This window comes from Temnothorax curvispinosus, unplaced genomic scaffold (assembly GCF_003070985.1).
Source record: "Temnothorax curvispinosus isolate PA1 unplaced genomic scaffold, ASM307098v1 QBEX01006980.1, whole genome shotgun sequence".
In the NCBI taxonomy this organism is placed as follows: domain Eukaryota; kingdom Metazoa; phylum Arthropoda; class Insecta; order Hymenoptera; family Formicidae; genus Temnothorax; species Temnothorax curvispinosus.
The window spans coordinates 1-12,658 of NW_020216760.1; the positions used below are offsets into that span (position 1 = coordinate 1).

Here is a 12,658-nt window from a genome sequence, read left to right on the forward strand (position 1 = left end):
AGCAACAAATTTTTTTCTTTGGCAACTTTTTAGCAACAAATGAGCAACAAATAAATATATTAATTAGAATCGATTCTGCTCACTTTGTTCCGCTAACTTATAAGACGTGTTTTTAATTTTTAATATTGTACTTTTAATTATATTCACCTTATAGTCGATAATAACGTACCTAAACAAATAATCGCGATGAAGATACTGCGGATCGATATTAAATTCAAGATGTTGATTACTGAATCTCAAGCTACCGAGACTCAGTACGATTGCCTGCTGTACAGCCGCGGGACCTCCGGTCACTAGATGATGGCAACCTTGCTTTTCCAACGTTATCAACCATGCCTCGACTATCTCATTTACGGCGTCGATGGTCGACGTATCTTTCCATAACCGAGGCGCGTCCCTAAGCGAAAAAAAAATCATAATTATTACTTACGTGTAAATTATTTCAAACGGCAAACATAATTCCAATCATGCTTACATGGTGTGATGACCCCGGTAGCAACCTTCGTTCATAGCAACGTTTTTCTCGACATCTTGAACACTCCGCGACACCTGAGATAATACGTAATACATGGTGGAATTAATCTTGTGACCGTTGATGGCGCCGTCGGCTTTGGAATCACTTATTCTCAGACTCGTGTACCAATAACTCTGCCAGAGATTTATATGCTCCTCTCTCAGGCTTCGTTGCTGGCGCGAAATCGCCTTCTTCATCAGCTACACAACGAAGAATAATGATGCATATCTCTTCTTTCTGGGAAACGATAAATTCAAGAAATTAAAGATTCAAGAATTCCTCGTTTGCTTACATCGATAGCTCTCTTCTTAGTCGTGTCGCGTTCCACGTGATATTGCTCGAACGAGATTGGCTCGCTGTATTGAATGCTCGATAGAAATTCCAATTTGACGGAACTGCGTGCTTTCACCTGCACCGTTTTAGGCGGAACCTTGTAAATTATCGATACAACTATTATCTTGTTAGAGTTGGGCGCGGATATGAATCCAGACACGAAAGAGTAGTCGTGATTAAGCCCATCAACCTGAATTCTAACATTACAAAATAAATGACGACAAATTAAAAAATGCCCATATATTTTTATTTAATTATATTCAATTCTAACGCTATCGTATTACCTGATGGGTTCTATATGAGAATTACTCCAATGGGTAGATTCCTGCGGCTTCAATGATACTTCTTGAGATAGTGAAAATGGATTGGAGACCTTTACAGTCTGCACCAAAATTCCATCAAAACCTCTATGAGCATAGTATTGAAATTCTATGTGATATCCCTCTCTAAGGCACTGATATTTATAAACAATCCCGTTTGTAAAATGAACAACCGTTGCTTCTCGATAAGCGCTATCTTTGGGTATAGAATGTGAGATCAATGGTTGCCACTGTACAGGCAGCAAAAGCGCTCTCCTGTGTTTAATATACAGCCAGGCTTCCGGAGAAACAGGAACGCCAAAAACACCGTTGCCAATGTACGGCAGATAAGAATGCTCATTCTTCATAGGTGGGTTGTGCAGAATGTTTACGTTATACTCAACAGCATCAAAGTAGAAGCTAGCCAATCTCTCATTCATGCAATGATCTTCAAATGCTGCGGAAAAGTATACGTATTAGTACTTCTGTAATAATCGCTATAGAAAGATGTAAAGGCAATTCTTTATCACAGCAGAATATTCAACCAAAATATGTTTTGCATAATTTTGAAAATGTGAAAAACTGAAAAATACTTCACTCTATATGTCAGTTTATATTACAAGAATAATTGATAGAAATTTGAATCTTAATTTATCTAATTAATGTATTTATTTAAACAAACTATTTGGCAGAAGGGTTTAAAACTTGACCATTGATTAATGATATTAACATATGAAAAACCAATTGCATATTCAAATCAGAAAGTACTTGGATTGCGCCACCAACTATCAACTGATCTAGATCGTTGAAAAGATATTAGTTCTATTTATAAATATCTCCAGAGATTTCCAAAGAGGTTTTACACAGTTAATCATGATACTCCAATCATCTGAGCTAACAAAGCGCTTACTTTCTATGGGCTCCCTGGAAGAGGTAAAGAGCCACTGGGCAAAGGGTGGGCCGAAGTACAGCAGCAGGCCACCGCACACCAGAATGATCAGGAGGATCTTGCGATACGAGTAATTGCCGTCCAGGACACGACGCACGCGTTTGCCGAACTCGCGGCCGTCCAACATACCGCCGGTCCTCATCGTCGCGAGGGCGTTCGCGCGCCGGTGAAACGCGTATGCCCGAGCACTGTCACTGGTCCAGTCGTCCCACCGACGATCGTGGACATAACCTTATCGTCGAGGAAAAACGCTCCCGCGAATCACCAACGCCCAGCCACGTTTTCGTCCTGTCGCTTTCGAATCACGCGGCTCGGCACGCGCCCGGAATGTCAAGGTGCATCGTCAGGAGTCCCGTACTCGTACGCGATATAAACAAACTTGCACATCGGTGTAATCGACCGCATCAGCTACCTATAAGCGAACGGATCAGACGTTAGCAAGCAGTGGGACTTTGACATATGTAAATTCTGTGTGACTGGCAGGATTTCCGGTTTTGACCGTAATACAAAAATGACGATAGTTGCAACTTGCAACATATCCCTGACAGAAATATTTTACTGAAATGATCTCTCAATTGACCCCATTTCATTATTATTTCATAAGTTTCATGATATCTAAAAAGAAATTTTGTTATTACTTTTCAATAATATATATAATTTAACTTCCCTTGTATTTAACCATGTATTACACATTGCATTTCATAAGGAAAATTATTATTTATTTTGAAATCTATTCAGTAATTTTTCAATAACTTTCATATTTCACTTTTCATCGATTTCATACTTTCAGTAAAATATTTCCATCAAAGCCGCTAAAAATATGAAATTTTGATTTATTAAATTTCGATTTCGGATTTGCAATTAGCAACCGCAAAAACCCGCATATACTAAAATTCAGCAAACTCTTATATGTTCAACAGAAAAATTTGTGCAACAATTAAAGGGATAATCCGCCAAAGTATATTGCGTTTTGAAAGATCGAGCTTCGCATGGAACCGGGCGACGAGGCGCGACACGTCACTCCTGCCCCGCGACCTCAAAAATCGAACGCGTACAGTCCAGTTAACTCCAGATAATCCAGACTCCAGAGACTCCAGTGCGCTCAGGGAGCGCGCGACCAGACGATTGCGATCACGTCATTGAGTCGTCACCATCGACGTTACGGCACAACGACGACGGCGACGACGATGTCGCGTAACGTCGAGTATTAACGACGGCCACCGACGACAGCTGGCGGGGCGACGTCCGGCCGCGACGTCTTCCCCGCGACGACCACGTTCAAAACATCGACGTCGATATTCCCGATCGTCCTGCACCGACCGCGTAACTCTTGCCAGAAAGACACATGGCCATCCCGGACGTATATAATTAGGCGAGTTAAAAAGCGAGCATGTCTCGTTGCAACGTGAAGCACTTTCTCGAAGCGCACATCATAGGTTGAGCACGCATACACACATGGTCACCTCCGTAATTCCCAGTAAGCAAATGGCTCGTAGTAGTGTGACAACAGATTGGACAGCAGATTTACTCAGATATTACAACGGATCCGGTATTATTTGTTTCTGCATTTAAGCTCGTGTTTACCCGGCAGAGCCTGCCGATGTAATCTGACAGCGGATTGTCAGCAGAAACCGAACGGAATCTGTCATTTCGCAAGCATTTAAATGGAATGCGTCATTTAAATGGTTACAAAACAGCAGATTTTGCTCAGTTTCTGCAGTCAATTTGCCATTGTAATCCGTTATATTTCTGTTTGGTATTCTATCGACAAGATTTGTAGCAGACGCTCTTTCAAAATCTGTTCGCGACAGATTTGTCTATCCAGGATTATTGTCCAAATATTAAATTAACGGTATACTACTTAGACAAGAGAATATTATTTGATTTGTTAATATCACTTTATCAGTATATGTTAATTAAACTATTTTACATTTGGGCTATCAATTTTTTAACAATGTTTGTTAATCAAGAATGGAGAGTGTTGTTAGAGAGAGTGATGAATTAACTCATTACCTTTATTAAGTAACTTCGAAAGGTGCGAGGAATAAATAATGAAGATTTTAATTTCAATGATGCCATTATGATGATACGAATCGAAGGAGACACCTCAGTAGTATGTCAAAAGATTAAGTTTATTGTTTGAGTTCTTTATACAGTGACAAGGATTGCGATAAGCCTGTTTGTAATGTGAAGAAATGTAGTCTTGGGTAATCGCTGCACGTGTTTCCAATCTCGATTAACAAAGTTTTAAATATTTATCTTGAACATTATTTTAATGTAATAATTTATGATGGACAGTAATACCTCATAATTTATTGAACCTGTTTATTCTAGTCATTAAACTTGGTTCAAATATATGGTGAACTACTGTTTTACAGTTAATTTACAGTTAATTACTTTAAAAATATGTATTCTACTTACAATTAGACAAGAGAATATTCTTTAGTTTGTTAATATTACTTTACCAATGTACATTGATTGAACTATTTTAAACTTGGGCTATCAATTTTTTAGTTTATTCCGTTTGATTGCTGTAATCAAATATATGGTGAACCCCTAAAATCGATGATATGAATTGCAATTAATGCACGAAGGACTGGCAATATGCAAGAATCATGATAACTAAAGATTCATCCTGAAATATTATACTTATTTGGACAAGGACCAATACAGAATACAGTGGCAATATGTTTGGTTGTCCTAGAGAGGCTGTACGTGTCAAAGTTAAGGTATGTATGACCAATCGCAGAAATTTCCAATTGCCAAATACACTTTTACTTTATTTTAATAACTACTATTATATTATATATTTAATTACTATTTTAATAATTTAATATGACATATCTACTCTATATTTCATTGAGCATAGAAATATAAAATAGAACAGCGAATTATAATGGCAACTATTCAGGATATTTCAGATTTTACACCATGACAGTCTCTTAAGAAAGGTCATTTCAGGATAAAAATCCTAATATCAAAATATTATACCAATGTATAATAATATATGTAATAACTATAATAGTTTTTGAAAAGTGTTTAAAATTGATCAATCAAATTGTCCGAAATTCGCACGCTCAGGTATGATACATTGCAGCAGTGAAGATATGAGAGTCGTCATTTATTTATTTACTCTTATACATGTGACAGCTTTGACAGTTTGATATGTATCGCGTTTCAATACCCATACTCATGCTTTTTATTTTGCTACTATTATTATTAAGATGGTCAATGTATTAATTAATTAGTAATCCGCATATTAATGTAATAAAATCAAGAAGTAATTCTAACAATAATGTATGCAGAATATGAACCACATTATATCAAGAATAGGATTGATGATTGAGAACATCTTATTCTGTAGAATCGTGCCTCAGCGGCGTAACTCTCGAATATACCTTGATTCGTCAATTTTAAACACTTCTCATTTAGAAACCATTATTAGCTTTGATATTTTTGATACTGTTATTTCAAAGTGACCTCGAAAGTCTGCTATTGACTATTGTCACGTAAAGTCTGAGACATTCTGTATAACATGTTATATAACTATGGCTACGGTCAACGTGACGCTACAAATGCTTTGGAGCGTTCTTCTTCTCTTTCTTTCTTCATTGAAAGAAAAGAGAAGAGGAATGCTTCGAAGCATTTGCAGCGTCACGTTGACCGTGGCCTATATCGATTATTGTATAAGATCACCATTAATATGATAAATTAATTACAATAAAACATAATTATGTCATATGATTGTGTACAAATTTTCTGTGCCTTTACAATATCTACTTACAATGTCTCACTGTATGTGAACATGGAGTTAACGAAGGACAATAACAGAAATACCCCTTTTTTTTTCAGAAGTGTGAAACTAGGCATCAACCTGAATACCGCAAGTTCAGCGTGGATCCTCAGATAACGTCAATAGAAGTGTTGCAAAGTATTCTTATAAAGGCTTTTGACATAAAAGGGTGAGTCATATTAATAATAATAAAATTTATTAATGTGATTTAACAGTTTGAATGACGAGTGTTCGTAAAAATTTGTGCGAAAAATGCCAAGTAGCACGTTCACGTTTCTCCTGTTTCATGTTGAAAAGTATCGTGATAAGTAAAAATAAAATTTGCTACATGTATAGTTTTTTTATTTATTTCTAATAAATTAAATTAAGTTCTCAGAATTGCGATAGAAGCTAAACGCATTATCAGCGTACTACGGTACTCGTCAGCACTTTTTGATATAAAAAATAAATAGTGTGCGTTGCGTGTGACGTTAAAATAATATGTTACATTTATCAGTTAAGCTTTTAAGATAATTTTTATATTAAAAAATACAATTCTCATTAATATATACCTATCTCGGTTTGTGTTTAAATACATAATATTGGAAAAAATATTCTATATTTTAATAATTTAATTCTTCCTTCTCTTTTTACTCGTGATAATATGATTAGATAATGTGATATAGATGATATACGCGTGCTATTTTCCGTCACTCAAATCATTATAGCAACATGAAACAGCACAAAACGGTTACTCGAGGCAAATGCATGTGCAAATATCCTTGAATTTATCGAAGCGTGCCATAAAATATTAAGCAGATTGCCGTAAAATTCGCTCGCGTGCCGTAGGGAGTTTACCGTTTCGTATCGAGCGATTGATGACTATGGGTCGGAGACGTATCTCTTCCTACTCTCGGACTGGGACTTGGACGCCGCGTTTATCAGGTGACCAACTGATTAATTCCGACTAATAGATAAAACAGATATAATATACTCTGATAACCATAGTTTAACACAATATCTTTCAGCGCGTCGGAGCCGTACCTTTATCTACAGGTGAACCTGAAACCTTTTGGCGAAACCGGAGACTGCGAGTGCTACTGGGAGCAAAATGCGCAGGAAGTTTCGACACGTCAGCAGGAGACTGGGTTTCCTTACAGGACACCTAAGTTGCCCGGTCTCATAATGAATAAAGTAAGTGCCGTCGCGCCTTCAGTGATGATCAGCAGTCGCAGAAGGCAGCATTGAAAGTTTCACAAACGCCTAGTTTTTTCTTCTGCAAAAATGTCGAAGAAAAGGACAAAACATGGAAAATTAACTAAACCCTTAGTGCATATTTTTTATTTAGTTAAAAGTCGCGTATGAATCTTTTCATTTCAATTAAAATTACCTTAGTTTTTTTATTTTTTATTTTTTTTATATTATTTTTGTAATTATTAATTCCTCTATTATTTTTTATTATTACTTTTATTATTTTATTATTTTTATTTTTATGATTATTATTACAGTTATCAGGTGTATCCAATTTCGCGTTTAATCTTTCGTCACAGATGGAAAGAACGCTGAATATGGTGCAACGTGCATTGGGCAATTTGGGCGAGGAGTCGTCTCATCAGCAGAATGTTCATCCTCCAAGACCGCCTCTAACGGACGCTGAGTTTCGCCGATTTCTAGATCCAATCGGGCAAGTGGTACACTCCAAGGAATTGAGAGCAGTTATTTACTTTGGCGGGATTGAACCTAGCTTGCGCAAGGTGGTCTGGAAACATATCTTGAACGTGTATCCGGAGGGGATGTCGGGTCGCGAACGGATGGACTACATGAAGAAAAAAGCGCAGGAATATCAGAATCTGCGCGAGCGGTGGCGGGTGCTGGTACAAAAGGGACAGAACGTCGGCGATCTCGGCTACGTTACCAGTATGGTGAGGAAGGACGTCCTCAGAACGGACAGGCATCACAAGTTTTACGGTGGTTCGGACGACAATCAAAATATAGCGAGCCTCTTCAACATTTTGACAACGTATGCCTTAAATCATCCGAGTGTAAGTTACTGCCAGGGCATGAGTGACTTAGCCTCGCCCCTTCTTGTCACAATGCGGGATGAAGCACAGTCCTACATCTGCCTCTGCGCCCTCATGAGAAGATTGAAAGACAACTTTATGCTCGACGGTATCGCCATGACTACTAAATTCGCTCATCTAGCCGAAGGTAGATAATCATTAAAAATGTCTCTCGCAATTTATTTAGTCCCCAAGTTTTCAGTTTCGTTTATAATGCCCTACAATCTGTACATTTCCTTCTTAATAGAATAATATATCATTATATTGGTACTAACTAAGATATATTTCCTTGTAGGTCTTCAACACTATGACCCCGATTTCTATGCGTACTTGAAGTCCCATCAAGCGGACGATCTGCTCTTTTGTTACCGTTGGTTGTTGCTAGAAATGAAACGCGAGTTTGCATTGGACGACGCGCTTAGAATGCTCGAAGTTCTATGGGCGGCTCTGCCAGCATCACCGCCGACCGGCGAACTGAGTCTTGCCGAGGTGCCTTTTCCGCCAGCGTCGCCGCCACCGAGTCCGAACGTGAAGCACATCCGCGAAAATGCGTATACCAAGGTCTGTGCTATTAGACGGCAAAGTTCCTCGGCTAGTATTGCCGCCAGCGTGAGGCGGAAAGCCTTTAGCACTGAGGAATCGACTCTGCAAACATCTACCGAGGTTAACGGAGAAACGAAAAGGTTTCTTATTTGCACAATTGCCCGTACTTGAAACTATTTTTTGAAAATTCGCTTTTTGAATAAAATGTAAAAATTAGTTAAGTTTGTGGGAGACGTAGATAAAGAAATATAAACGAAGAATATAGATAAATACCAATACAATTCTCTTCTTTATTTCTCTTTTACATTGTTGATTGAAGTTTTAAACGGCAACTTTAATTCTTCTAATCAAATACTCATTTTTAGATCCAACTCGCCGTATGAAGCATTCTCCGATTCAGAGAATGATTTGACCAGCACGAAAAATAGAAGGAATAACGAATCGACAGAAAAGTGCCTAAGTACAGATTCTCTTACTGTTAAATCGAAACGCTCGAATCTACTGGAACTGAAAGAGAAGCTGTCTGCCCCCAACAAAGAACAGATTAAGAACAGTGAACAGAACGACAACTCTGAAAAGAAATGTGCGCGAGTGGTGAAGAATTTGAATGAGTTCTTAAACTTTACTAGTCTTAATCGTAGTAAAGTCACGCCGAGCGACGCCGAACCTGAGCTCAGGTAATTACCTTTGCAGAAAGTACTTCTAAATTGAGATATTCGTGCAAATCGTATTTCGCAAGGTTAGGCGATTCGAAAATATTATATTTCGTTATCGCAGACGTGTCTCGAGCGAAAGCGGCGTCATCAGAGTGTTGAGGGATGAACCGAGTTCACCGGATGATCCTACGGATTTCTTTCCGATGACCACGTCGATGACCAGAGAGTTAAGACTGGAATTGGAATCGCTGGATCGACAAGTGTTCGGACCTTCACCGCCTACAAGCGAGCTACAATGCGACTGCGTGCTATCAAAAAGAGACAGTGACCTACCGGAGAGCGAGACGGAGACGGAATTAGCGAGATGCAGCCCAGCGGCGGATGTGTTTGTATGGGAGAACCCTTTACATACGCTACAACAGAAGCATCATCCCACGACTCCGGACGAGCAAGCGGAATTAGAGTACGACGGAGAAATTTTGGAAGATCAGAACGGCGTAAAATCTGTCACGCCGATTAGGCTGCTTAAACGTACCACTAGGTACGTACTTCTATCCGTAAAAATTTGAAAATTTTAACGAACAAAATTCAAGGAATGAACTTTTTGCAAAGATAGTTTAGTTGCTCGGAAATCTAAATTAAATGCCACTTTGATATAGCTTTCTGGTAAAGAAATTTTTACATTCTTTCTTTACTTTTCTTATCTAACTTCAAATTATCTATATCTTTATTTATATGTATCGCTTTTATGTTCCAATATACGGCATAATAATCTTACATCGTAGCTGTGGCAAAACAAGTCATACTTTCACACAAGTGCAAAGTCAAAATCCTATCGGCATCATTAAAGTTTTAAAGAGATTAATATCGGACCTAATATAGAAAGCAAAAGTATGTGTATTTTGTTATATATTTTTTATTAAAGCACTTTGTTTATCTTTTAGATCTGAGTCGGCATCAGATAGCGAAGAGACCGAGAGTTGGCATCAGAATCCACATGTATCAGAGAGTCCGACGAAGCAGCAGCAGCAGCAGCAGCAACAGCAGCAGCAACAACAACAACAACAGCAATCTGTACAAGAGCAATGTGAGGAAGCGACGGAGCTGACTAATCTCATACCCGCGGGAACGAGTGAGGATCAACTGGGAGAAAGCTCGTTGCCGCCACCGAACGAGTTCGGCGGCGGCAATCCCTTTCTAATGTTCCTGTGCATCACCCTTCTGCTGCAACATCGAGACTTCGTTATGCGCAATCAAATGGATTACAACGAGATGGCAATGCATTTCGACAAGATGGTTCGCCGTCACAATGTGATCCGTGTACTTAATCAGGCGCGACAACTGTTCGCCGGCTATCTCAGAAGACATTCCATCGCCACATCCTCCTCCTCGGCCAGCTCGACTTCCGCCAGCAAGCCGGACTGCGTGAACGTGTAACTCTTTCTCGGTCAAATTAAAAAAAAAAAGCATCAAGTCATAGACGACCTGGAATTTTAAAATTATTTCATTTGAAATAAAAAGAATTCAACGGCACATATCACGGAAATTATGTCGCCGACTAAGATTCGGAAGGCTTAAGAGGACTCAAAATTCTATCGCGGCTCTTCCGTTCATAACGTTCGTAGGACATTTATGACACTCGCCGTGGATTTTCCGCAGTCGTATCGCGCGAGCAGTGTCTCTGATTAACCATTTTTTCTTTTGTTTTTTTCATATATATATATAGATATTATAGATAAGATATACTTTTCAAATAATTGAATTAAGGTCATCCGCTGTAGGCATTGAAAATATCAAAGAAATCTAAACGCGACAACGAATAAATGACCAATGTATAATGCGAGAGCAATAAAACGCAACGTTACTTACAATTATATGTATAGAAATTTTAGAACTTCTTTTCTTCGTAAGAACAATTTTTCAAGAAAGGTCAAAATGAAGAAAAAAGACGGTTGATCAGAGGTAGCACCGCCTAGGTCCGTACTTATTAGCAATTAGAACGAGTCGATTTGATTGGGAGAGTTCGGGATACAACGATCGGAAGCTTAATCCGTGAATGGCACGCGTAGCCCCGTTCGCTCACGCACGTTATTCCATCGCGACATAATGCACCCTATCATCAACACGCATCGACAAACCCTCTTTCGCTGTACCTCGAGGTAGAATTAAGTCCTTAGCTTAACGCATTTGGGTGACGACCGCTTCGTTCTCGACATGCGTTAAATTTGTAAGATACACCTATACCTATCCTAACAGCTGAGTCTTACTTTGTTCTCAAACGGTATGCTTGAGAAACGACAATAAAGTGCATTTAATTTTATCGCTGACCAATGAACTTTCATTGATTCTGGACCCGAAGTTACGAGGACATTTTAAGTTGGGAAAGACTCCGGCGTATTTTAACAATCAAACAGTTTTTATTCGTTGAATAATTAAGTGCATTTCAGTTTGGAGTAATATCTACATCGTTTAAGCAATGTTAAATTACTAAAGGTATATCTCGCAAGAATAAATTTTTTCTTTACTAATAAGGGCCAATTTCACCAACCACAGTTAGCTTAACCGACGGTTAAAGTTAGCAGGATTGACCAATAGAAAGCAGGGTGGATTCATTTCTATTGGTCAATTCTGTTAACTTTAACCATCGGTTAAGCTAACTATGGTTGGTGAAATTGGCCCTAATTGATGATACGATATAGAGGACATGTAGACATGTAACAATTAGTAATCAATTCTAAGATTTATTCTTTATAGTTATATCTTACATGTTTGTTTCCTTTTTAAAATATAAGTTTTCTTTAAAGTTAGTTTATTTTATCTTGCATGTAATTAAAAATTTATGTAATATACAGGGATGTAACAACGCGTTTCCAACCCCAGGTCTATTTGCAAAAAAAATAATCTTTATAGTGCCCCCGACAATCTTTGAAAGTTTGTCGGTTGAATTTTCGAACGCTCTGTATAATAATACGAATGGAATATCACTTTTATAATGGTAGAAAATTAAAAGGCTAGTGGATTAATAATATCGTTTGTAAAAATGATAAAATTTCCACTTGTAAAAGCAATGTAAAACAAATTAAACTCAATATTTGCAGTAGATAAGCAATATCCTATTGTCTATCACAAACAAACTATTTTCTCAGAACTTTTTTTTGTTAATGAAAAATCGCAACTTTTCCCGAAAGAGAAATAGACAAATTTCCCGACAAATTTATCAAACAAATTTTATAAAAAAGGTAAGTGACACCTCATTGATTGATTATTCATGATAAAGATTTTATATTACAATTATCATAAATTTCATGGTTTAACCCTAGAATCCATGACTGGGGTCGATTTCGACCCCAGGCGAACTTTGAACTACGCTCCTGAGCTAGCGAGTGACATTATCGACTCAGGACCTGAACCATAATTCATTTCAACTTTCTAAAAGTAGGGTTATGTCGGGCGCAGCGTTAGGGCCAAAGCACATAACATGGCGTAGCGATATACGACGGTCGTAGTCCTCGACCTGACAAATCAAGATACG

The 12,658-nt window shown here is 38.2% G+C and overlaps 2 protein-coding genes across 4 annotated transcripts; one reads left to right on the forward strand and one right to left on the reverse strand.

The window, feature by feature from the left end:
- Positions 1-7: 7 nt before the first annotated feature.
- LOC112456558 (uncharacterized protein KIAA2013 homolog) lies at positions 8-2,259 on the reverse strand. The gene is made up of 5 exons (XM_025019182.1): positions 2,057-2,259; positions 1,132-1,603; positions 807-1,044; positions 476-714; positions 8-397 (listed from the first exon to the last, which is right to left on the reverse strand). Exons 1-5 carry the CDS (start codon positions 2,235-2,237, stop codon positions 64-66), a joined length of 1,464 nt encoding a protein of 487 aa, XP_024874950.1. The 5' UTR covers positions 2,238-2,259; the 3' UTR covers positions 8-63.
- A 1,223-nt stretch (positions 2,260-3,482) lies between these two features.
- On the forward strand, positions 3,483-11,446 carry LOC112456557 (TBC1 domain family member 25). Of its 3 annotated transcripts, none has more exons than XM_025019180.1 (10): positions 3,483-3,572; positions 4,610-4,824; positions 5,948-6,057; positions 6,717-6,812; positions 6,896-7,061; positions 7,376-8,075; positions 8,223-8,610; positions 8,836-9,147; positions 9,248-9,667; positions 10,071-11,446. In XM_025019180.1, exons 2-10 carry the CDS (start codon positions 4,783-4,785, stop codon positions 10,561-10,563), a joined length of 2,727 nt encoding a protein of 908 aa, XP_024874948.1. In that variant the 5' UTR covers positions 3,483-3,572; positions 4,610-4,782; the 3' UTR covers positions 10,564-11,446. The 3 variants fall into 3 exon arrangements, with proteins under 3 accessions (XP_024874948.1, XP_024874947.1, XP_024874949.1); XM_025019179.1 differs by having other exon boundaries at positions 3,561-3,644; XM_025019181.1 differs by having other exon boundaries at positions 3,561-3,644; positions 7,418-8,075.
- The last annotated feature ends 1,212 nt before the right edge of the window (positions 11,447-12,658 follow it).

Coding starts and splice junctions, on each gene's coding strand:
- LOC112456558 (XM_025019182.1), bottom strand. CDS start 2,237: ATGAGGACCGGCGGTATGTTGGACGGCCGCGAGTTCGGCAAACGCGTG. Junction 1,045..1,131: donor TCTCATATAGAACCCATCAG/GTAATACGATAG, acceptor TTGTAATGTTAG/AATTCAGGTTGATGGGCTTA. Junction 398..475: donor TACCGGGGTCATCACACCAT/GTAAGCATGATT, acceptor TTTTTCGCTTAG/GGACGCGCCTCGGTTATGGA.
- LOC112456557 (XM_025019180.1), top strand. CDS start 4,783: ATGTTTGGTTGTCCTAGAGAGGCTGTACGTGTCAAAGTTAAG. Junction 6,813..6,895: donor TTGGACGCCGCGTTTATCAG/GTGACCAACTGA, acceptor AATATCTTTCAG/CGCGTCGGAGCCGTACCTTT. Junction 8,611..8,835: donor GTTAACGGAGAAACGAAAAG/GTTTCTTATTTG, acceptor ACTCATTTTTAG/ATCCAACTCGCCGTATGAAG.